At 46.2% G+C, this 25,781-nt stretch overlaps 1 protein-coding gene across 2 annotated transcripts; it reads right to left on the bottom strand.

Annotated features, from left to right (window-relative positions):
* Positions 1-556: 556 nt before the first annotated feature.
* LOC121485201 (carcinoembryonic antigen-related cell adhesion molecule 6-like) lies at positions 557-24,256 on the bottom strand. 2 transcript variants are annotated; one of them, XM_041745291.1, is made up of 10 exons: positions 24,129-24,256; positions 21,892-22,251; positions 19,572-19,850; positions 18,696-18,950; positions 8,690-8,968; positions 7,692-7,812; positions 6,675-6,727; positions 6,321-6,352; positions 5,865-5,906; positions 557-647 (listed from the first exon to the last, which is right to left on the bottom strand). In XM_041745291.1, exons 1-10 carry the CDS (start codon positions 24,190-24,192, stop codon positions 612-614), a joined length of 1,521 nt encoding a protein of 506 aa, XP_041601225.1. In that variant the 5' UTR covers positions 24,193-24,256; the 3' UTR covers positions 557-611. The 2 variants fall into 2 exon arrangements, with proteins under 2 accessions (XP_041601225.1, XP_041601224.1); XM_041745290.1 differs by lacking the exon at positions 557-647 and adding an exon at positions 3,750-5,598.
* Positions 24,257-25,781: the final 1,525 nt, after the last annotated feature.

Raw genomic sequence — 25,781 nt, 5'->3', positions numbered from 1 at the left:
CTGTGTCCCGGCGCCCTGTGCTCCGGAGCCTGCGCTGCTGGATTCAGCTCCCGCCCCGCAGCCCCTTCCGCGGAGCCGCTGCCCGAGCCCCTCCGAGCTGCTCCCGGAGCCCCGCAGCCCCCTCCGCGGAGCCGCCGCCCGAGCCCCCCGAGCTGCTCCGGGTCCCGCCGAGCGCTGCAGCCCTTAGGGAGCTCGGCGCATCTCCCCGGGGCGCAGTTCCTCTGCTACTGTCCCAGGGAGCCCGAGGGAGTCCCCGCCTTTCTGGGGATCCTGCTCCAATTCCCGGGAGGCCTTTCCGTGGGGAAGGTTGGTGCAGCTCCTGCTCCTCCGGGACGGGGCTCTCCTGTCCTGGGGACACTCGCCCCGGCCTCAGCCCGGCTCCTCGCGGGGCCCCTCCCCCTTGGAGGCCTTTTGTTTCTTTACTTCTTTTTCCCCGTCTTCCTACCTTGATAGAAGCGCGAACTCTTCTCACTGTAGCGTTCCAGCTGGTCTCTCTTTAAATCTCAGGCCGAATTCGTAGATTTTCAGGATGATTGGATGGTTTTCTAGGTAATTTGTTGAGGACAGGTGACTTGGAGACCCTGCTCTTCCGCCATCTTGCCCCTCCCCCCTTACTGAGTTTTCAAAAACGCCCATGAATCTGGCAGCTAGATCAGGAAACAGAACATTGTTAGCATCCAAGAAGTTCCAGCCCTCTTCCAGTTATAAATGTCTTCTTAAAAAAGATATATTTATTTATTTGTGAGAGCAGGAATGGGCAGGAGCACAGGGAAAGAAATCCACAAGGAGGAAACCTGGGTGGCTCAGTGGTTGAGCAACTGCTTTTGGCTCATGTCATGATCCTGTGGTCCTAGGGTTGAGTCCTCCATCAGGCTCCCCACAGAGAGCCTGCTTCTCTCACTGCCTGTCTCTTTCTGTCTTTTTGTGTCTCTCATGAATAAATAAATAAATCTTAGAGAGAGAGAGAGAGAGAGAGAGAGAGAGAGAGAGAGAGAGAGAGAAAGGAAACAAGGAGACTCCTGACTGAACTCTGAGCCTCATAAGGGGATCTAACCCAGGGCCCTGACTTCATGACCTGAGCCAAAATCAAGAGCCAGCCACTTCTCCCACTGAGCCACCCAGGTGCCCCCCATTTATACGCTTCTAATGTTCAATCACCTTTGCTTTCCTGGGACAAACTGAACTTAATCCTGGTCTACTGTCTTATTCTATGTACTGTTGGATTTGGTTTGAGAATACCTTGTCTAGCATTTTTGCCTCTCTGTACATCAGGATGACTGGCCTGATACTTTCCTCTTTTTGTACATTGGTTGTTGGTCCTCTTTCCATTTAAAGGTTATAGTAACCTCAGAATCAGTTGGGGGATATTCTCTCTTTTCTATGGATGAACATGTCTGATTTTGAGACGATTTGTCTTGAAAGTTCTATGAAACTGATTAAACTTATGAAGTGGAAAATTTATTCTCTTTCCTTAAAATCTTTTCATATGGGGATCCCTGGGTGGCGCAGCGGTTTAGCGCCTGCCTTTGGCCCAGGGCGCGATCCTGGAGACCCGGGATCGAATCCCACGTCGGGCTCCCGGTGCATGGAGCCTGCTTCTCCCTCTGCCTATGTCTCTGCCTCTCTCTCTCTCTCTCTCTGTGTGTGTGACTATCATAAATTAAAAAAATTTTTTTTAAAAACCAGGATTTTCTCCTATATATCCAAAGAATGATACTCGAGTTCCCCCAATTTGATATTAATACAACAATATAATCTACTATGATGTCTACATTAGCTTCCAGTTACTGCTGTAACAAATAACCACCAACACGACAGCTCAAAAGCAACAGACATTTCTTATCTTATGTTTTGGGAGGTCAGAAGTCCAATATGGGTTTTACTGAGCTAAAATAAAGATATTTGCAAGTCCACATTCCTTTCTGGAGGTTCTAGAGGTAGATCCATTTTCTTGCCTTTTCCAGTTTCTGGAGTCTGCTAATACTCCTTGACTTGTGGTCTCTTGATTTGAGCTCAGGTCATGATGTCAGGGTCCTGAGGTCAAACCCTGCACTGGGCTCCCTGCTCAGTGGGGAATCTGCTTGAGGATTTTTTCCCTCTGCCCTCCCCATTCTCAGGAGCATCTCTCTATCTCTCTCTCCCAAATAAATAAATAAACCTTTAAAAAAAAGATTTATTGGAATCCCTGGGTGGCTCAGCGGTTTAGCGCCTGCCTTCAGTCCAAGGCGTGGTCCTGGGGTCCCCGGGTTGAGTCCCACATTGGGCTCCCTGCATGGAGCCTGCTTATCCCTCTGCCTGTGTCTCTGCCTGTGTCTCTGTCTCTCTCTCATGAATAAGTTTTTTAAAACTCTTAAAAATAAAAAAAAATATTTATTTACTTATTCATGAGAGACATAGAGGGAGAGGCAGAGACATAGGCAGAAGGAGAAGCAGGCTCCCTGCAGGCACCCCAATGCGGCACTTGATCCTGGACCTCAGGATCACGCCCTGAGTGAAAGACAGATGCTCAACTGCTGAGCCACCCAGGCATCCCATAAATAAATAAATCTTAAAAAAGAAAGGATCTCACACTGGTGCTACTGCATACCTGAAGAAGGAAAAAAGTATGGACTGAAAAAGTTATGAAGAAATAATAGTCCAAATTTAGCTTGAGTGAAGCCCGAACATGATAAGCATCACTAAGACACATGGCAAATTTCTGAAAACTAAAAACAAGAGAAAAGAATATCTTGAAAAACAGCCAGAATAACAACCCATTGCATATTAAGGAACACTGATTCAAGTGATGGTAGGTTTTATATCTGATGGCATGGAGGCCAGAAGGAAGTGGCCTGTTTTTTAAGTGGAGGACAAATCCTGTCTCTGGCAAACGATCCTCAGGAATAAAGGGGAAATAAGGAAATTTTCAGATGGAGGAAGAATATAAAAATTTGTTGCCAGCTGACCTGCTAAAAATAATGACCAAATGAAAAGATATCCAATTCATCCTTCTCCATTGCTTATGTTTGGTGTCTTATCTAAAGCTAACCCCGTTTACATGGTTTTGAAATAACCACTTCTTTCACCCCTTTGGGGGCTCAAACTAACTATACTGACATCAAGAGACACAAGCTCCACTGACCAAGGCAGCCAGGTGCCCCAAACCAAATTTATTTTAAGACTATTTATTTTTTAGAGAGAAAGAGTGAGAGAGCACAGGAAAGAGTAGCAGAGGGAGTAGCAGGCTCCCCACTGAGCAGGAAGGCCGATGTGGGGCATGATCCCAAGACCCTGGGAATATGACCCAAGCTGAAGGCATACCTTTAACTGACTGAGCCACCCAGGTGCCCATTAAATATATTCAAAGATTTTATTTATTTGTTATGGAGAGAGAGAGAGGGAGGGAGCACAAGCAGAGGGAGGGGCAGAGTGAGAAGTAGGCCCTCCACTGAGGAGGGGGCCCATGTGAAACTTGATGGGGGGAGGCTTTACCCCAACCTGGGATCATGACCTGAGACGAAGGCAGACCTTAACAGACCGAGCCACCCATGAGTTCCTCCCCTAAGCAAAATTAAAATAATTGAAATCAGAGAATAGTAATCCCTAAAAATAGTAATCATGGCTCCTGGGTGGGTCAGTGGTTGAGCATCCCCCTTTGGCACAGGTTGTGATCCTGGGGCCCTGGGATGGAGTCCCACATTGGGGTCCCCACAGGGAGCCTGTTTTTCCCTCTGCCTGTTTCTCTGCCTCTGTGTGTCTCTCATGAATAAATAAATAAAATCTTTAAAAAAATAAAAATAGTAATCAAACTAGAAATAACAGAAAAATCTCTGAAACATTTGGAAAGTAAGATACATATATGTAAATAAACTATGGATCAAAAAGCTAGTCTCAAAAGAAATTTTAAAAATACACAGAATTAAATACACAAAAAGAATCTTCACTATTTGTGGGATGCAGCTTATCCTGTGCTGAGTGGAGAATCTGTGTTTTTTTAAAACATTTTATTTATTTATTCATGAGAGACACACACACAGAGAGAGAGAGAGAGAGAGGCAGAGACACAGGCAGAGGGAGAAGCAGGCTCCATGCAGGAAGCCGTATGCGGGACCCGATCCCGGGACTCCAGGATCACGCCCCGGGGCCAAAAGCAGGCACCAAACCTCTGGGCCACCCTGAGTGGGGAATTTGTACCCAGAAATGCTTACAAGTGAGGAAATATCTCAAATTGATAATCTAAGTTTACCACAAGAACTAGGAAAATAAGAGCAAAGGGAACCCAACTAAAAGCAGAAAGAAAGAAAGAAAGAAAGAAAGAAAGAAAGAAAGAAAGAAAGAAAGAAAGAGAATAGCATCCAGGTGGCCCTTATGTTGGACACTGTCAGTGGACAGAATGGACCTGAGCCCCATAGAAGGGCAGGGCTGGGTCTGTAACATCAGAGTTGGTTCTGTGGGTAGAATGAGGATGTGAAGGAGGAAATGGGGGAGGCTCTGAGGGGCCTAGTCTTTTCTCTCCCTCTGAGGGGTCACAGGCAGATGCAGGAACCCTCAAATGTTGGCTTCTACCCTGGGAGATCTTCAGGCTCCACTTGCCCTTGGGTGGAACGTTTGCTCTGCAGGGAAGGGCAGGCAAAGGGCAAAGGACTCTGACACCAGGAACAGGGCTCAGCCAGGATCTGGGAGAAGAGCCTAGGTTTCTGCTCAGCCCTGCTGCCTGGGGGGCTCAGCTGGGGCTCAGGAAACAGGATGTTGTGCTCAGGGGGGCTGGGTGATGGGTAATGGGTGTGTTTCCAAGGTCAGGCATGAAGGGTCAGAAGTTCATCATGAAACATTCCTGCCTTCAGTAGGCAAGGGAGTGGCTTGAATCTCAGGGGGCAGGTGGTCTCCCAAGAGGCTGGAGCAGACTCCCAGCTGCCCTGAGGCCACACTCTGGAGGCAGCCATCAGCCATGCAGGGAGCTGGAATGGATGTGCCAGCAAGTAACATCCACACATGTGTAAAGTGTTTAGGATTGAGAGATGAGAGCAGAATCGGGTTGTCCCATGAGAATGCTACTTCTGCCTCACTGCACTCTCTTCTGTAGAGCAGAAATGGGCAGCCTCTGCAGCAGTCCCTCATTGCTCCTCCCTGCTCAAGTCATAGGAGGAGCAGGGCTGAGACGCTGTCCGTGGTGCTGAGGACCCTCAGGCCTTCCCAGGGCTTGGGAGCCTTGATCTTCTAGGTGTGTCTGCTTTCTCCCATTCTTTTTTTTTTTTTTTCCTCCATTCTTAACAAGGAGCATGTGGAGATGGACTGGCCTCTGTCTCCACCACCTAGGGCAGTGAGGGGGCTGTGCATATCACTGGAGGAAGTGACTCCACAGTCAGATGACCAGGTCCCAGGCTGCCCACCAGCAGTTTGTAGAGAAGGTTGATGAACTTGACCAGAATTGATCCATGTCCCTGAATATCCTCAAAGTTTATTGCTGGTTCTCTGGCTCAGATAGTGGCTCCCAACACCACTTAGGTCTGGGGTCTCAGGAGGGTCCATGCAAGGAGCAGTACCATGGGGAAACTAAGAAGCTACTTCTGCTTTGGGTTTAATCTGGCAGTAAATGTTTGTGTCAGGGTGTTGTAATTCCTGTAAAACAAGAAGAAGCCTCTGAACCCCTGTAACCCTCTTAGAACATATCTGGGAGACTTTCAGGCTCCAGGCAGAGTAGGGCTGCTCTCTGAGAGCCTGGCTGTGTGGCAGGTTCCTGCCACAGGCCCCTTCTTCCCCCTACCATCCCCTACTCTGCTTTACTCTGCTGTTTCCTGAACCTGAATGCACAGCCAGGGGTAGGCTAGAGGCAGATCTTCAGCCCCCTTCGGATTAGGAACCAGAACATCCATTGCCCTACTCACCTGGTAGATAGAAACTGCTGCCATGGGGCTGGACGGTGAGTCCTAAACAGCAGAGAATGGGTGTTGATAACAGAGAAGTAGTGACCAGATCTGCCTCTTGAGCAGCCTTCTCCAAGCCCGCTAACCCAAACCCCTGTCCCAGTCCACTCCCCACTGCATTCTCTGCCCCAATCCTGTTAGCTCTTGACCCCTGGCTGATGCTCTCAGTGCCCATCTGCCCCTAGATGACCTCCAGGGTTCACACTCGGCCAGGGAGCAGGGAAAACTCAGTACATGGTGCGGGCTGGTCCTGCCCCAGGAGAGGGTTGATCCATTCTTGGCCAGAATGAGGCTTGCCTTGTCCTGGCTACTGGGGGACACAGGGCTTGTGTTGTCCTGTGGAACTGATTGGTGGCCCTGCATCGAGCTTGCACAGCCTGGTCCCCAGTGGAAAGAGTGGGGGAGGAGTGAGCTTACCAGGGATGTGTTGCTGCTGGCTGGACCATGGCCTGAGAGCAGAGACAGGAATTAGCACCCAGGGCTGTGAGGAAGCTTGAGCTCACCCTCCCAGCCAGGGACACGTCTTTAGCTCTCAGAGAACCACAAAAGGAGAACCTCCCAGGGAGAGACTGATGGTCCATTTTAGAGCCCAGTTATGGCCAGGTGCTGACTAATGATCAGATTTCCAGAGGTCAGGAATTATAGGTAGTGGAGGTACCCTGGCTGAAGCCCCAGAGAAAGAGTCAGAAGCCAAGGGGGTGACTCCAGGGGTGGACATTGTGGGGCAGATCTATGGGGCTCCCAGTACCAGCAAGGCTGAACAATACTCACGGGCAGTGGATGCTGGATGCCAGAGCTCTCTGACATCATGCCAGGCACTGGCCCTAGAAGAGATCATGCTTATGGGTGAGGGGTGCAGGGTGAAGTCACAACATTTGGTGTCAGAGCAGGGGAAAAGGAAAATCCTCATTCTGGCAGGAGTTCGAGAATTCCTCTCTCCACCACTGCTGATTAGGAAAGCAAGGTCCCAGGAGAGGGGAAAGGAAAGGCCTTGGGAGCACATCTGTCCCAGGCCCAGAGGGGAAGACCCACAGACAATGAAATCTAGGAGAAATTGTCCTGAAAAGGGATGGAGGACCCAGGAGAGGAATCAAACATGAGGGTTTGACTGAGCGGAAGGGGAAAGGCTGCAGGTGTATGTTCAGGACATGTGGGGAGCCCTGGGGATGCTGGATCCCTGAATGCGGGGCCTCTGATGTGGTCAGACCCTCACTCCCTCAGGCCAGAAGATGCTGTAATGTGACAACAGCCTTTATTCCATCTCTATCTGCCTGGAAGAGGCATAAAGCACGTCACAGGATTTCTCCCTGGATGAGCCCAGGTTCTCTGATCTCACACAACAGAGGCTCTGATTCCCGTATCTGCCATTTTGGGGGATGACCCTGCCTGGCCTGGCAGGTTATTCCAGTCTCCCTTGGGTGGCATTGGCCAGGACCATCCTCATATCCTGAGGTCACAAATCCCCTTCACATGGTGTATAGTCTTAAATAAACTATGGAGAGGTGCTGTTATTGATCACTTACAGCATTGCTGTAGATTTGATAAGTGAACCAGGACAACCCTGAAGAGCTGTTTCCTAGTTGCCCCTAATTTATAACCAAGGAGGCTGTGAATGAAGCACCCAGGTCAGCAGGTGGTCGGGAGGGAGCCTGATGCAATGAGAGGGAAAATCCAGGGGGCAGATGGGAGGCCTGGAAGAGCCAGCCCAGAATCCTGGGTCAGGACAGGGTCTTCCTGTCTGGGGGTGAGCTGTGGGACAGGATAAGTTTGTGGGAAATGCCATCGTACCTTCCAGTCCTTGTGCAGAGCAAGAGACACCCCAGAGCAGCCGTGAGTGCTATTCCAAGCAGAACCCCAAGTGCAGTGCCAATGATGGACCTCACAGGGAGGCCTGTGGTGCTTCTTTCATCTGAAATAAGAAGAAAAAGGGAGGGGAACAAGTCCCAAGTCGAATCTGGGGACACCAAGAGGGGCGGTGGGGGAAGGGCCTGCTTAGGGAGTAAGGCAAGGCCACTGAGGTCTGGGTGGTGTGTGTGTGTTGTCACCACAGAGTCCTCACCCCCTGACTGCTACATCATTTCTCTTCCTCACAGTGAAACCTTGGACTTTCCCTAATCTTTACATTGTCCCCCCACCTCTGGGACTGTTCATCCTCTCATATTATACCTCTTCCTCTCTGTCTTCCTTTTTTATCATCATTGTTGGTCTTAAAGGAAGGCCCTTACCTGTCCATTCAGTACTGATTAAAGAGAATAACATTAGCTGTTTGCTTTTGAGGTCAGCTCTGTGCAAGGCAGGCACAAGAGAAATATTATCTCATCTGCTGCTTCTCCTGCCATGAGGGACTGGGTATCATCCCCACTGTGCAAAATGAGTATCTGAGCATTTAAAGGGCTTATCCAAATCAGTAAAGGTCACAGAGCTGGAACTTGATAATACAGCACTTAATCTCAAGTCCGCGTGACATTACAGCTAGTAACAAAAACTTAATAAAGGAAAAATACCTCTAAATTTCTTTGAGTCCTAAATCTGTGTATGATACTATCTCAGGATTTCATCTCATAAGCTCAATGAAATTTAGCAGGTTGAGCATCTTGCCTGATGCCCAACAGCTGATACATATCAGAACCAAAATGCTGACAAGATTAATTTAATTCTAGAGGTCTTATTCACATTGTCCTACACACTATGAAGGAGGCTCTCGTCTTCTCTGAGGCTGCACCTATTTGATATCCCCTCCCAGAAAAATATACTGAAGGAAGGGTGAATGGTCAAGGGTCACTCACAGATCACATCCAGCTTGATGGGGTCACTTTTACTGGAACTGACGGGGTTGGCGACCTCACACTGGTAATTCCCAGAATCCTCCCTCTTGACAGGGTGTATGGTCAGGTTGCTGTTGCCCTGGGACAGGTTCCTTCTCTCCATGAGCTTTAGATTCTGGCCATTCAAAAACCACTGGATAGAGACCCCCACGTTACTTGTGGAGCAAGTCAGGACCACAGAGTCCCTATTTTCTGTGACTGTGATGTTGGTGACCCAGAGAGAGGGCTTTGGCACTGGCTCTGCAGAGAAACACAGGAGGTGATGGAATGAGAATTGGCCTGAGGCCACACATCTTCCTCTGAGATCTCATCCATCTGAGAGCCCCAGCAGGCTCTGTAAATGTACTCAAGAATATGGCTCTCCTGTCTGCAGAAGGATAAGTGTCTTTTTTCAGGTGATGCTCTATAAGGAGAGGGCTGCCCTCCACCATCCCTCACATTCTGATCCTCAGTCATGTGTCTGCTCTGCCTGGATGTCTCTGTAATATCAGCACCAGGAATCTCTTCCCTTCACATGGCCAGCAACCACATCATCAGGGGGAAAGATTCCTACTTCGTGACTTCAAAGTTACAGTAACCACCTTAACAGGACTGTGATATAAAGACAGACATAGAGACCAATGGAATAGAATAGGCATCCCAGAAACAAACTCTGTCATATGTGGTCCAATGATTTCAATAAGGTTGTCATGACCATTCATGGAGAAAAAATGTATTCCACAAATGGTGTGGGAACACTGGATATCCATGAAAATAAATGTAGTTGGATCCGACCTTATACCATGTACAAAAATTAACTTCAAGTGATCAATGAGAAGAAGGCAAGATGGCAGAAGAGTAGGGGGCCTTGTTTCATCTGGTGCCCTAGACTTAGATAACTTTCAAACCTTCCTGAACACCTATGAATTCAACCTGAGGTATAAAGAGAGAACTGGAATGCTACAGAGAGAAAAGTGATCACTTCTTACAAGGTAGGAAGGCAGAGAAGAGGAATGGAGAGGATATATCAGAAGATAATCAGCAGGGGAGGGAGCCTTGGAAAGTCACTGCAGGAAAACAGTGCAGTGCAGAATTGGAAACTTTAGAAATCTGCTCCTGAGAGTCTCCCCTGACTGGAAAGGGCTCAGTGGGGGAAATATAGCAGAATCGCAGGAGGGGCAGTGAAGCCTCAATATTCCTAGAGACATAGTAAAAATAGGGGCACCCAGGAGAAAGCTTAACTGGTACCATAAAGTGCAAACTGCAGACAGATTGCAGTACAGGACTGGAATGCAGCAATCCTCCTGGGGCATCTGGGAGAGGCAGGCTGGGAAGGTTGCCTGGCAGTGGACAGAAACAGGCTATCCTCCATCCCTTCCAGGGGCACAAATCCAGCAGCACAGCACTTTCTGTCCCAGGGCCAGGAAACATACAGAAGCTAGCTATCCTACATTCCCTCTGGGAAAGGAGGAATGAGGAGTGCACAAGACAGGGAAAGCTCTCCTGCTGCTAGGCCCCTACAAATTTCTACAAATCAGTGCCCCCATGCATGCTCCCAGGAGGACCTAAACCAGTATGCACTGAGAGACTGCAGCTTGGTACACCTGGGGAGCTTTTGCCTCGAGGGCTGGAGATCTGGCCACTGCCCTTTCTTTTCTTTCACCTGGGAGAGGCGGGGCCTCTGGAAAATAAAGGCCTCACAGGACAATCAGCTTCATGCCAGGCCAAAGGCAGGGCATCTCTGTCCTTGACACCTGAGAATCAGTGCAGCAGGCCCTTCCCCCAGAACAGCTGGAAGAACAGGGGAATAGCAAATTTACTGACCAAGCAGCACTGGAAAGCTCCAGAACTGAGGGAAAATAATTTCTAGAACTTGAGGTTTTTCCCTTATAAGTTGTTTACCTTTCAGGTTAAAAATATCCAATATTTTTTTTCCTGCTATAACTCCAATATCTTATCAACTCTTCACTTTTAAGTTTTTTCCTTTTTGACCTTCATTATTTTTACAATTACATGCTATAGATATATTCTTAACTTTTGGATTCCTTTCAACATATTAAATTTAATTTTTGTAGATATATAAGTTATGGGTTGGTTTTTTTTCTTTTAGCCTTGTTTTGTTTTATAATTTTGGAATTTAGTACCTTCTAACATACAAACCTAAACACACTCAACCAAGTGTAACACCATGTTGGTTCATTCTGTGAGATTATATTCTCTCTTCCTTCCCATTCTGCTCCCCCCCTTTTATCTTGTTTTTGTTTCTGTGGTAGCTGTTGTGTCTCTATATAAGTTTTGCTGGTTTATATAAATTTGGAAATTATTACCTCTTTTTTAAAAAGATTTTATTTATTTATTCATTAAAGACAGACAGAGAGAGAGAAAGAGAGACAGACAGAGACAGAGACAGAGACACAGGCAGAGGGAGAGGGAGAGGCAGGCCCCACGCAGGGATCCCAATGTGGGACTCGATCCCGGGACTCCAGGACCACACTCTGGGCTGAAGGCAGGCGCTAAACTGCTGAATCACCCGGGGATTCCCCAAGCACCTTCTAACATACAGAACAAAGTACACTCCGAAGCAAGAGGATTACCCTCTAGGTCCACTCTGAGACTATATTCTCTCTCCCCAACCACTTCCTCCCCACCCTTATTTTTTAATTTTTTACTATTTAAAAATTTTTTCACTTTCATGGGGTTTCTTTTCTTTTCCTTTCTTTTCTTTTTCTTTTCTCTTCTGCTCCCTGACCTCTTCGGAATTGTCTAAGGTGTGTTTCATTTAGGTTATGGTTGTTATTTTTGATGCTGCTCCCTCATACAGCCATTCTGCACTGGACAAAATTACTAGAAGGAAAAATTGACCACAAAAGAAAGAACCAGAAGTAATACTCTCTGCCACAGATCTAATGGATATGGATTTAAGTAGCATGTCAGAGATACAATTCAGGGATACAATTATAAAGTTATTGGTAGCTCTTGAAAAAAGCAATAAAGGACTCTAGAGATTTTCTTACTGCAGAATTTCTATCTAATCATGCCAAAATTAAAAATACTTTAACTGAGATGCAATCTAAAGTAGATGCTCTAACTGCTGGGGTTAATGAGGTAGAAGTGAGAGTGACATAGAAGACAAGTTGATAGAAGGAAGGAAGTTGAGGGAAAAAGAGAAAATTAAAAACCTACAAGGAGAGGCTTCAGGAAATAAGTGATAGTTTGAGAAGGAATAATATTCACCTCATTGGGATTGGAGAAGATGTGGAGAGAGAGGACCGCAAAGTATATATGAACAAATTATAGCTGAGAACTTCCCTCATCAGGGAAAGGAAGCGGGCATTCATATCCATGAGATAGAGAGGAGCCCCCCAAAATCAATAAAAACTGATCAACACCCCGACATAATAGTGAAGCTTGCAAATTTCAGAGATAAAGAAAAAATCCTAAAAGCAGCTCAAGACAAGAGATTCTAATTTATATGGGGAGAAATATCATATTAGCAGCAGACCTATCCATGGAGACCTGGCAGGCCAGAAATGGGCTGGCATGATATATTCGGGGTACTAAATGAGAAAAACATGCAGCCAAGTATACTTTATCCAAGAAAAAAAATACTTTACCCAGCAAGGCTCAATAGAATAGAAGGAGAGACAAAGAGTTTCCAGGATAGACAGAAACTGAAAGAATATGTGACCACCAAACAAGCTCTCCAAGAAATATTAAGGGGGACCCTATAAGTGAAGGAAAAACCACCCCAAAAAACCAATCTTCAGAAACAGGGACTGTATAGGTAATACTATGGTACTAAATTCATCTCTTTCAATAGTTACTCTGAAAGTGAATGGACTAAATGATCCAATCAAAAGCCTCAGGGTAACAGACTGGATTAAAAAGCAACCCATCTATATGCTATCTACAACAGACTCATTTTAGGCTTAAGAACACCTCCAGATTGAAAATGAGGTGGTGGAGAACGATTTACCATTCAAATGGTCCTCAAAAGAAAACTGAGGTAGCAATCTTCATATCAGATAAATAGATTTTAAACCAAAGACTGTAATAAGAGATGAAGAGAGACATTATATCATACATAAAAGGTCTATCCAACCAGAAGACCTAACAAGTATGAATATTTATGCCCCTAATGTGGGAGCAGCCAAGTATATCTACCAATTAATAACCAAAGTAAAGAGATATATAGATAATAATATATTAATAGCAGGAGACTTCAACACGGCATTCTCAGCAAAGGACAGATTTTCTAAGGAGAACATCACCAAAGAGGAGATCCCTGGGTGGCGCAGCGGTTTGGCGCCTGCCTTTGGCCCAGGGCGCGATCCTGGAAACCCGGGATCGAATCCCACGTCGGGCTCCCAGTGCATGGAGCCTGCTTCTCCCTCTGCCTATGTCTCTGCCTCTGTGTGTGTGTGTGTGTGTGTGTGTGTGTGTGTGACTATCATAAATAAATAATAATAATAATAACATTTTAAAAAAAGAACATCACCAAAGAAACAAGGGATGGACACTGAAGGGGGCACTTGATGGAATGAGCACTGGGTGTTATGCTATATGTTGGCAAATTGAACTCCAATAAAAAAATATACAAAAAAAAAAAAAGAAACAAGAGCCTTAAGTGACACACTAGACTAAATGGATTTCACAGATATATACAGAACATTCCATACTAATTCAACTGAATACACATTCTTCTCAAGTGCACATAGAACTTTCTCCAAAATAGACCACATACTGGGACACAAATCAGGTCTTAAATGATACCAAAAGATTGGGATTATCCCCTGTATATTTTCAGGCCCCATTGCTTTGAAACTAGAACTCGATTACAGGAAGAAATTTGGAAGGAACTCAAATACTTGAAGGTTAAAGAGCATCCTACTAAAAGATGAATTAGTCAACCAGGAAATTAGAGAAAAATTTAAAAGATTTATGGAAACTAATGAAAATGGAAGTACAACTGTTCAAAATCTTTGGAATATGACAAAGGCGATCCAAAGACTGAAATACATCGCAATACAAACCTCCCTCAAAAAATTGGAAAAATCTCAAATACACAAGCTAACCTTGCACCTAAAGGAACTGGAGAAAGAACAGCAAATAAAGCCTAAACCAAGCAAAAGAAGAGAGATAATAAAGATTAGAGGAGAACTCAATGAAACAGAGACCAGAAGAACTGTCAACAAAATCAGGAGCTGGTTCTTCAAAAGAATTAATAAGATAGACAAATCCCTAGGAAGACTTATTAAAAAGAAAAAAGACTCAAATTAGTAAAATCACGAATGAAAGAGGAGCAATCACAACCAATACCAAGGAAATACAAATGATTTTTAAAATGTATTATGAGTAACTATAGGCCAACAAATTAGGCAATCTGGAAGAAATGGATGCATTCCTGGAAACCGACAAATTACCAAAACAGAAACAGAAAGAAATAAAAAAACTTGAACAGGCCAATAACCAGTGAGGAAATGGAAGCAGTCATCAAAAACCTCCCAAGACACAGAACTCCAAGGCCAGATGGCTTCCCAGGGGAATTCTACCAAATATTTACTTTTTTTGTATTTTTTTATTAGAGTTCAATTTGCCAACACATAGCATAACACCCAGTGTCCAATCCGTCAAGTGCCCCACTCAGTGCCCGTCACCCAGTCACCCCATCTCCCTGCTCACCTCCCCTTCCACTACCCCTTGTTCGTTTCCCAGAGTTAGGATTCTCTCATGTTCTGTCTCCCTCTCTGATATTTTCACTCATTTTCTCTCCTTTCCCCTATAATCCCTTTCACTCTTTCTTATATTTCCCATATAAATGAAACCATATAACGTTTGCCCTTCTCTGATTGACTTACTTCACTCAGTATAATACCCTCCAGTTCCATCCACGTCGGAGCAAATGGTGGATATTCGTCGTTTCTAATGGCTGATTAATATTCCATCACCACATCTTCTTTATCCATTCATCTTTCAATGGACACTGAGGCTTCTTCCACAGTTTGGCTATTGTGGACACTGCTGCTATAAACATCAGGGTGCAGGTGTCCTGGCATTTCACTGCATCTGCATCTTTGGGGTAAATCCCCAGCAGTGCAATTGCTGAGTTGTAGGGAAGTTCTATTTTTAACTCTTTGAGGAAACTCCACACAGTTTTTGAGATTGGCTGTACCAGTTCACATTCCCACCAACAGTGCAAGAGAGTTCCCCTTTCTCCACATCCTCTCCAACATTTGTTCTTTCCCATCTTGTTAATTTTCCCCATTCTCACTGGTGTGAGGTGGTATCTCATTGTGGTTTTCATTTGTATTTCTCTGATGGCAAGTGATGCGGAGCATTTTCTCATGTGTTTGTTGGCCATGTGTATGTCTTCTTTTCTACCAAATATTTAAAGAAGAAATAATACCTATTCTACTAAAGCTATTTCAAAGGCTAGAAATGGCGGGAATACTTCCAAACTCATTCTAGGAATCCAGCATTACTTTGATCCTAAAACCAGACAATGACCCCACCAAAAAGGAGAATTATAGGCCACTTTCCCTGATGAACATGGATGTAAAAATTCTCACCAAGACACTAGTCAATAGGATCCAACAGTACATTAAGACGATTATTCACCACAACCAACTGGGATTTATTCCTGGGATGCAAAGGTAGTTCAACATTCATAAAGCAATCAATGTGATAGATTACATCAATAAAAGATAAGACAAGAAACATATGATCCTCTCAATAGATGCAGAGAAAGCATTTGACAAAATACAGCATCCATTCCTGATCAAAGCTCTTCAAATCATAGGGATAGAGGAAACATTTCTCAATATCATAAAAGCCATTTATGAAAAGTCCACAGCAAATATCATTCTCATGGGGAAAAACTGAGAGCCTTTCCACAAGATCAGGAACATGACAGGGATATCCATTATCACCACTGTTGTTCAACATAGTACTAGAAGTCCTAGCCTCAGCAATCAGGCAACAAAAAGAAATAAAAGGCATTCAAATTGGCAAAGAAGAAGTCAAACTCTCCCAAAAGATTCCATCCACCCGAAGACTGTTAGAATTCATACAGCCATTCAGTAATGTGACAGGATACAAAATTAGTGCACAAAAATCAGTTGCATTTGTATACACTAACAATGAGACTGAAGAAAGAAATTAAGGAATCAATCCCATTTATAATTGCACCCAAAGCCATAGAATACCTAGGGATAAACTTAACCAAAGAGGTAAAGGATCTACACTCTAAAACCTACAGAACACTTATGAAAGAAATAGAGGAAGACATAAAAAGATGGGAAAACATTTCATCTTCATGGGTTGGAAGACTAAATATTGTGAAAATGTCAATGCTACCCAGAGCAATTTACATATTTAATGCAATCCCTATCAAAATACCATGGACTTTCTTCACAGAATTGGAACAAACAATCTTAAAGTTTGTATGGGACCAGAAAAGACCCCAAATAGCCAGATGAATGTTGAAAAAAAACTGGTGGTATCACAATGCCTGACTTCAAGCTCTATTACAAACCTGTGATCACCAAGACAGTATAGTACTGGCATAAAAACAGACACATAGATCAATGGAACAGAATAGAGAACCCAGAAATGGTTCCTCAACTCTATGGTCAACTCATCTTCGACAAAGCAGGAAAGAATATTCACTAGAAAAAGGACAATCACTTCAATAAATGGTGTTGGAAAAAATGGACAGCCACATGCAGAAGAATGAAACTAGACCATTCTCTTACACCAGACACAAAGATAAACTCAAAATGGATGAAAGATCTAAATGTGAGACAAGAATCCATCAAAATCCTAGAGGAGAACACAGGCAACAACCTTTTTGAATTTGGCCACAGAAACTTCCTGCAAGACATATCTACGAAGGTAAGGGAAACAAGAGCAAAAATGAACTATTGGGACTTCATCAAGATAAAAAGCTTCTGCACAGCAAAGGAAACAGTCAACAAAACTAAAAGACAACCTACAGAATGGGAGAAGATATTTGTAAATAACATATCAGATAAAGGGCTAGTATCCAAGATCTATAAAGAACTTATCAAACTCAACATCCAAGAAACAAACAATCCAATCATGAAATGGACAGAAGACATGAACACCCATTTCTCCAAAGAAGACCTACACATGGCCAATAAGCACATGAAAAAATGCTTCACATCACGTGCCATCAGGGAAATACAAATCAAAACCACAATGAGATACCACCTCACACCAGTGAGAATGGGGAAAATTAACAAGGCAGGAAACAACAAATATTGGTGAAGATATGGAAAAGGGAACCTTCTTGCACTGTTGGTGGGAATGTGAACTGGTGTAGCAACTCTGGAAAACTGTGTGGAGGTTCCTCAAGAAGTTACAAATAGAGCTTCCTTATGACCCAGCAATTGCACTACTGAGTATTTATCCCAAAGATACAGATGCAGTGAAAAGCCGAGACACCTGCACCCCAATGTTTATAGCACCAAAGTCCACAATAGCCACACTGTGGAAGAAGCCACAATATCCTTCAACAGATGAATGGATAAAGAAGATGTGGTGTATGTATACAATGGAATATTACTCAGCCATCGAAAAGGACTAGTACCTACCATTTGTTTCAATGTGGATGGAACTGGAGGGTATTATGCTGAGTGAAATAAGTCAATGGAGAAAGACAATTATCCTATTGCTTCAATCATATGTGTGGTATAAGAAATAGTGAAAGAGGGATCCCTGGGTGGCGCAGCGGTTTGGCGCCTGCCTTTGGCCCAGGGCGCGATCCTGGAGACCCAGGATCGAATCCCACATCGGGCTCCCGGTGCATGGAGCCTGCTTCTCCCTCTGCCTGTGTCTCTGCCTCTCTCTCTCTCTCTCTCTCTCTCTCTCTCTCTCTCTCTCTCTGACTATCATAAATAAATAAAAATTAAAAAAATTAAAAAAAAAGAAATAGTGAAAGAGACTATAAGGGAAAGGAGGGAAACTGAGTGGGAAAAAATTAGAGAGGAAGACAGACCACGACAGACTCCTAACTCTGGGGAAACAAACAAAGGTTTGCAGAAGGGGAAGAGGGTCGGGATATGGGGTAATAGGGTGATGGCCACTAAGGAGGACACTTGATGGGATGAGCACTGTTGGCAAATTTAATTTAAATAAAATATTTTTTAAAAGAAATAAAAAAAAGATCAGACAGCTAAACATAAGAGTCTAAACCGTAAAAGTCTTAGAAGAAAACACAAAGCAAAAACTTATTGAGACTGGATTTCCCAATGATTTCTTAGATATGACACCCAAAGCAAAGACAACAAAAGAAAAAAACAGATGAATGGGATAGCATCAACATGGAAAACTTCTGTGCATCCAAACACAATTGTCAGAGTGGTATCACTAGTTATGGAATGAACAGGATATGAAATACAGTCATTATATTCTAATGGGGCTGCATGGTGATGGGTGGGAGTTACATTGTGTGGCACAGTATAATGTATAGAATTGTTCGATCACTATGTTGCACACCCGAAACTAATGTCACATTGTGCTCATGCCATATAGTGTCACATTAAAGTTCACTAAAAAATAAAAAGTGACAGCAATGAATGGATTGGAAGGAAACATTTGCAACTCATATCTGGTAAGAGGTTAACATCCAGAATATATAAAGCACTTCTGCAATTCAACAACAAAAAAACAACTTGAACTTGAGGATCCTTCTTTCTTCCCTATTTGCAAAGTCCTCTTTGTGTACAGGGCTCTCTGGAGCTGAGAACCCTTCTCTCCATGTTCCAGGCAGAACTCAAGGTCTGCAATGAAAAATTTGAGAGTAAGGGGAGGAAGTGCCTGCAGACATGTCATGGGAGAGTTGAGGGACAGACCTAGGGATTGACCATGTCAAGCAAATGGGAAATAACTTGTATAGGCTCTTTTTTGAAAAGCAGACAGACCTTCACCACACTGCTCAGTACAGATACTCCAGGGATGCACTTACCAGAGACGGTGATGGTCTTGACTGTGGTCTTATTGAGGCAGGTGCCAGAGTTATAGACGAGGCAGGTATAGGATCCACTATCGTTGGCAGTGATGTTGGGGATAAAGAGCTCCTGTGTGAATGACGGGAGTCTCCCATTGATAAGCCAAGAATACTGTGCAGGTGGGTTAGAGGCTGTGCGGCAGGAGAGACTGAGGTTTGCCCCTAGACGGTAGTAGGAGTCTGAGGGGGAAATGGTGGGTGTGTCCGGGCCATCTGGGAGCAAACAGAATAAAGCCACACAGGATAAAATCCCAGGGAAGGGGAACCTCCTAGTCTGCATAAGAGCCACAGTGTCCCTCTAAGCTGGGTCCCAACCTTGTTTTTAAATGTCCCAACCAGGGGATCCCTGGGTGGCTCAGCGGTTTAGCGCCTGCCTTTGGCCCAGGGTGTGATCCTGGAGTCCTAGGATTGAGTCCTACATCAGGCTCCCTGCATGAGCCTACTTCTCCCTCTGCCTGTGTCTCTGCCTCTCTCTCTCTCTCTCTCTCTCTCTCTCTCTCATGAATGAATAAATAAATAAATAAAATCTTTAAAATAAAACAAAATGATAAAATGTCCCAACAAGAAGCCCTCTGTGTTCACTGAGCCTGGGTCTGAGACATAAAGCTGTTTCCCCTCCCAGGCTGCTGACCCTCTCAGGAAGGAGCAGCCCATCCCCTCCTAGTCTTGTTTAGGCTGAGCTTGCCCAAGTTTGCAGGACAAGAAGCCATGGCCAGGCTGGGTGTCCAGCTGAGGGTCATGGACATGGACCCCAAAAGGAGGGATGTGGCTTGGCCTCTGGCTGTGTGAACTTGAGCTGACAGCCTGGACCAGGTAGGAACAGAAGTTACTTACAGAGCACATTCAGGGTGAATGGGTCACTACGATCAGCACTCACTGGGTTCCGAGTTTCACACTCATAGGGTCCTGTGTCATTCCTTGTGACACCATGTACAGTGAGAGTCCTGTTGTCCAGGGACAGCTCCAGCCTGGGACTGTCCGGGAGGCTCTTACTGTTTACTGACCACAGGCAGCTTGTGCTCTGAGTCTGAGCTTCACACATTAACACTACAGAATCCGCATTCTCCACGGGGCTGGAGTTGTTGCTTGTGATGCTGGGTTTGTGTAACTCCGCTGTGCAGACAATAGAGAGAACATTGCCCTGTGTGGTACCTGTGATTCCTCGGCAGACATTATTTTTTAAAGATTCTATTTATTAGAGAGAGACAGAGCACATAAGCAAGGGGAGGAACAGGCAGAGGAAGAAGGAGATGCAGATTCCCCACTGAGCAGGGATCCTCATCCAGGCTTCGAACCCAGCTCCCTGGGATCATGACTTGAACTGAAAGCAGATGCTTAACCAACTGAGGCCCCAGGCACCTCTTTCCACAGGTATCATGAGTCAGAGTTGGCATCTCTAGCTTTCAGCCAAACTGAGTCTTTAAAAGAATAAGGCAGGTGTGTATCTCAAGACAAATGCATGCAGATCTGAGCGCTGAGAGAAGGTAAGGCCCCTGCTCTGTGTGCCTGAAAGCACAGGCCCTCTCAAATGTGGATTACAGAGCAGTATTTGGTCAGTATTTGGGACAAATGCAGAGAGCCATGGACCTCTCTTGGTTCATCACAGACCTGCGGGCCTGCCCTAGAGAATGGGTTCTGAGCAATAATTACTGTTGAAGAAACCAGGAACAAGCCCAGAGGTCAGTTCACTTCTCAGCGCCCCGCACCCCCACCCCCGGGGCATGGAGACGTAGCACCCCCTGGCTGTTTGATAACGAGTGACATGAGGCAGTGACCTCTTACATGGCAGAGCCGAGTCCAACCACCAAGCAAAGAGCCAGAGAATGCGCAGGAAACAGGGGTGGTGAGCGATGAATGATCCATCATCTCTTCAGAGAGGGGTCCTGGGTGCAGGATCCTAGGAGGTCTGGCCACACAGGCTCCCTGCCCTCCAGCGGGAGAGAGTCCCCCACCATCCACTCCTTCCCTCCTAAGCAAAAGCAACTGAGTCTGTTACGCATGGACCCGTGGACCGTATGCTGGTTTCAGGTGCAGAGTCCGGAGGAGAAGGCAAGTCCCATCCTTTACACCCCAGTGGGAGCCACAGCAACACATCAGGAAACAATCCGATTTCAAGTTCAGCCCAGGCAGGTAAGGATGAGCCCCCTGGGGTGGGGGGGGGGCAAGGGCATTCTTCCTCTGATTGCTGAGGCAGGTCATTCTGAGTAAACTGGAGTGAGCCTCCATTTGGTCTCACTGCCCAGACCAGCATCCCTCCCACTGACGGAGGAGACAATGGGGCTGGGTTTGCAAAGAGAAATTGGGTGACTGATGTGCTGCTCATCAGTTTGTGTGACCCCGACTCAGTGACTATTTCTCCCTGTGCCTTGGTTTCCCCAGGATGCAAGAGGAATAACGGTAGATGATGTCTACTTGCCAGGCCTGTGAATTAAGTTTTAACATCCTGAAATATCTGATTTAAATTTTGTCCATAGCAGCTGGTCAACCAAATGGCCTCTGTTCCTGCTTGCCCCACAGGAGAGGGCTCCCTGGGCCTGAATCTGGGTGGAGGAGGAGCTGCCAGGAGCATGTCACTGCTCTGTTGCTCCCTGAGGAGCTGCCTTTCCTCTGGAGGTCCCCAGTCCCCCACAGCAGTTGGCCAATGGACTGGAGACCTGTTAGGTGTGTGCTGTCCATTCTGAGCCTCAGGTGAAGGCCCAGGTCCTGCCACTCCCCTCATGTGGCTCTTGACACTGAGCACTTGGCTGGTGACCAGCTTCAGCTTTCAGGAATTCCTTGCTCCCAGTCAGCTCTGCACAGGAGCCCTAACCCCATCCTGGCACAGACTCCCGGAGTCACCAGAATCAGGGGCCCCAAGACAGTGGTCTGAGCAGAGGCTTTCTGGGCTGAAGTCTGGGGAGGATCCCTCAGGCATGGCCTTGAATGTGTCCTGCATTGTCTTTGTCAGATGATCACAAGAGTCTGGATTCCAGGAAAGGAATTCGTATCTCAGGAAATGTGTCTCCAGTGTGTGTGGGTCCCCACCTAAACGTTTGAACCACTACAGGGACATAATGCAGAGAGGGATGGAGGCCCAGTGCAGGCCTGTGAATCCTGTGTGTGTGAAGTAGAATTCCCCCCACCCGACACCAGAGGTGAGAGAGGAATTACTCACGGAATACTCGGAGCTCTCCAGGGACTAGTGCAGTTTCAAATTTTCTGTTTATGATTTGTAGGATGTAGGATCCTGTGTCTTTCAGGGTGATGTTCTGGAACAGCAAGGATCCATTGGGGTATATTATCTCTCTGCCACTGTATGCAGGCCCCGGGGTAATTACTCGTGTGTCTACTACATATAATACAATTTGATGGACAGGTGCTACAATTTCCCCTCTGAACCAGGCAAGGCCTGCTGTATCCCCAGGCAGATTGAGGACCCGCAGAAGAGCGTCCTTCCCTTCAGCAGCATTGGGAGGCACGGATTCCACAGTGACTTGGGCAGTGGTGAGCGGGTTCCAGGAGATTAAGAGTGAGACTAGGAGGGAAGAGAGGGGACAGATCAGTGTTTGGACCTATGTGTTGGGATGGAGAGCTGGGGCCCTGGATATGGAGCAGGTCCTAATCCCCCAGCCTCCAGGTGTGTGTGTGAGTGTGCACCCGTATCTGGGTGTCTCTGTGTGTCTCATGCTGGTCAAGTCAGTGGCATGATGACATTACTTTTGGGTCTTTGAACTTAATTTCCTCTGTTTTGTATGTTCTTCCTCAGATGTGTGTGGCTCAGTCCCTCACTGCCCTCAGATACCTGCTCACACTCAGGGGGTCCCTGGGAGAGGCCTGCCCTGACGCCTCCTCTGAGGACCTTCTGTCCTCACACTCTGACCTTTCCCTCCTCTGTTCCCTTCAGGGCCTTTTCAGTACCTGACATGACATTCACCATGACCAAGTGGGATTTATCCCGGGGATGCAAGGCTGGTTCACACTCATAAAGCAATCAATGTGATTGATTGTATCAGCAAGAGAAAAAACAAGAACCATATGATCCTCTCAATAGATGCAGAGAAAGCATTTGACAAACTACAGCATTCATTCCTGATCAAAACTCTTGAGAGTGTAGGGATAGAGGGAACATTCCTCAGCATCTTAAAAGCCATCTACAAAAAGCCCACAGCAAATATCATTCTCAATGGGGAAGCACTGGGAGCCTTTCCCCTAAGATCAGGAACAAGACAGGGATGTCCACTCTCACCACTGCTATTCAACATAGTACTGGAAGTCCAAGCCTCAGCAATCAGACAACAAAAAGAAATAAAAGGCACTCAAATTGGCAAAGAAGAAGTCAAATTCTCCCTCTTTGCCGATGACATGATACTCTACATAGAAAACTCAAAAGACTCCACCCCAAGATTGCTAGAACTCATACAGCCATTTGGCAGTGTGGCAGGATACAAAATCAATGCCCAGAAGTCAGTGGCATTTCCATACACTAACAATGAGACTGAAGAAAAAGAAATTAAGGAGTCAATCCCATTTACAGTTGCACCCAAAAGCATAAGACACCTAGGAATAAACCTAACCAAAGAGGTAAAGGATCTATACCCTAAAACTATAGAACACTCCTGAAAGAAATTAAGGAAGACACGAAAAGATGGAAAAATATTCCATGCTCATGGATTGGCAGAATTACTATTGTGAAAATGTCAATGTTACCCAGGGCAATTTACACATTTAAAGCAATTCCTATCAAAATACCATGGACTTTCTTCAGAGAGTTAGAACAAATTATTTTAAGATTTGTGTGGAATCAGAAAAGACCCCGAATAGCCAGGGGAATATTAAAAAAGAAAACCATAGCTGGGGCATCACAATGCCAGATTTCAGGTTGTACTACAAAGCTGTGATCATCAAGACAGTGTGGTGCTGGCACAAAAACACACACATAGATCAATGGAACAGAAGAGAGAACCCAGAAGTGGACCCTCAACTTTATGGTCAACTGACATTCCAGATGTCTCTGCGGGTCTGTCTTCCTCCCAGAGAAGTGAGCTCCGGGAGGGCAGGGACTGGTCTGCTCTGTGCTGTACCCCGGGGTGGCCCGGCTGCAAACACCCAGGGCTGAGCGTCCCCGGGGCCCTCCGAGCCTGGCGCTTATCAGGTCAGGATCCCAGGGTGGTGGCAAGGGCAGGGTTTGGGGTCCCTGGGTGTGGTTTCCGTCAGGTTGCAAAACTGAGTCCCGGTGAGGAGGCCCTTGGGACACAGCCCCTCACCCCCACCTGCAGATCCCGAGGCCGTCCCGCCGCTGAGCCGGCTCCCCCGCCCCGCCCGCCGCCCCGTCCCCTGCGGAGCCCCGTCCCCCCCCCCCCCAGGCCGCCGCTCCCCCGACCTCCCGCCCCTCCCAGGGGATCGGCCCCTCACCTGCCAGCAGGAGCTCCCGCCAGGGGCCGCGCCCTGCTCGGGGAGAGGCCGAGGGGGGCTCCATGGTGCCCGCTGCCCGCTCCGTCCGGCCCGGGGGAGAGCAGCTGCCGCCGTTCAGAGGCTCGGGCCCCGAGGTCCCGCCCGGCAGCTCCGCGTCCTTCCCCTCGGCCGGGAGCGCGTGGGCGGGGGGGGGGGGGGGGGGGGGGGATCGCGGGGGGGGGGGCGGGATCACGTGGACCGGGGCGGGGTCTCCGCCGGTCCCCTCCTCTCCCCCCTCCCCCCCTCCCCTCAGGACTCCAGGTCCCCTCTTCCCCTCTGACTTCTGACTCTTTTTTTTAATGTATGTATTTTATTGAAATTCGATTTGCCAACATATAGTATATCACCCAGTGCTCATCCCGTCAAGTGCCCCCCTCAGTGCCCGTCACCCAGTCACCCCATCCCCCCAACCACCTCCCCTTTCCACCACCCCTTGTTCCTTTCCCAGAGTTAGGAGTCTCTCATGTTCTGTCGCCCTCTCTAATTTCCCCCCCTCATTTTCTCTCTTTTCTCCTATAATCCCTTTCACTATTTTTTATATTTCCCCTATGAGTGAAACCACATAATGATTGTCCGATTGACTTACTTCACTCAGCATAATACCGCCCAGTTCCCCAAATAGCCAAGGGAATATTGAAAAAGAAAACCAGAGCCGGGGGCATTACAATGCCAGATTTCAGGTTGTACTACAAAGTTGGAATTATGAAGATAGTGTGGTACTGGCACAAAAACACACATAGACGGATGGAACAGAATAGAGAACCCAGAAATGGTTCCTCAACTCTATGGTCAACTCATCTTCGACAAAGCAGGAAAGACTATCCACTGGAAAAAGGACAGTCTCTTCAATAAATGGTGCTTTGTTGGACATCCACGTGCAGAAGAATGAAACTAGACCACTCTCTTGCACCATACACAAAGATAAACTCAAAATGGATGAAAGATCTAAATGTGAGACAAGATTCCATCAAAATCCTAGAGGAGAACACAGGCAACACCCTTTTTGAACTTGGCCACAGCAACTTTTTGCAAGATACATCCATGAAGGCAAGGAAAACAAAAGCAAAAATGAACTATTGAAACTTAATCAAGGTAAAAAGCTTCTGCACAGCAAAGGAAACAATCAACAAAACTAAAAGACAACCAACAGAATGGAAGAAGATGTTTGCAAATGACTTATCAGATAAAGGGCTAATATCCAAGATCTACAAAGAACTTATTAAACTCAACAGCAAAGAAACAAACAATCCAATCATGAAATGGGCAAAAGACATGAACAGAAATTCCACAGAGGAAGACATAGACATGGCCAACAAGCACATGAGAAAATGCTCTGCATCATGTGCCATCAGGGAAATACAAATCAAAACCACAACGAGATACCACCTCACACCAGTGAGAATGGGGAAAATTAACAAGGCAGGAAACAACAAATGCTGGAGAGGATGTGGAGAAAGGGGAACCCTCTTGCACTGTTGCTGGGAATATGAACTGGTGCAGCCACTCTGGAAAACTGTGTGGTATTAAAGAGTTAAAAATAGATCTGCCTTATGACCCAGCAGTTGTACTGCTGGGGATTTACCCCAAAGATACAGATGCAGTGAAACGCTGGGA

Source organism: Vulpes lagopus, chromosome 2 (assembly GCF_018345385.1).
Source record: "Vulpes lagopus strain Blue_001 chromosome 2, ASM1834538v1, whole genome shotgun sequence".
Lineage (NCBI taxonomy): Eukaryota > Metazoa > Chordata > Mammalia > Carnivora > Canidae > Vulpes > Vulpes lagopus.
The sequence above is the reverse complement of the archived record's forward strand: the minus strand, read 5'-3'. Positions and strand labels throughout refer to the sequence as shown.

Coding starts and splice junctions, on each gene's coding strand:
- LOC121485201 (XM_041745290.1), bottom strand. CDS start 24,192: ATGGAGCCCCCCTCGGCCTCTCCCCGAGCAGGGCGCGGCCCCTGGCGG. Junction 6,353..6,674: donor GCATCCAGCATCCACTGCCC/GTGAGTATTGTT, acceptor CTCTGCTCTCAG/GCCATGGTCCAGCCAGCAGC. Junction 5,907..6,320: donor CCAGCAGCAACACATCCCTG/GTAAGCTCACTC, acceptor TCTGCTGTTTAG/GACTCACCGTCCAGCCCCAT.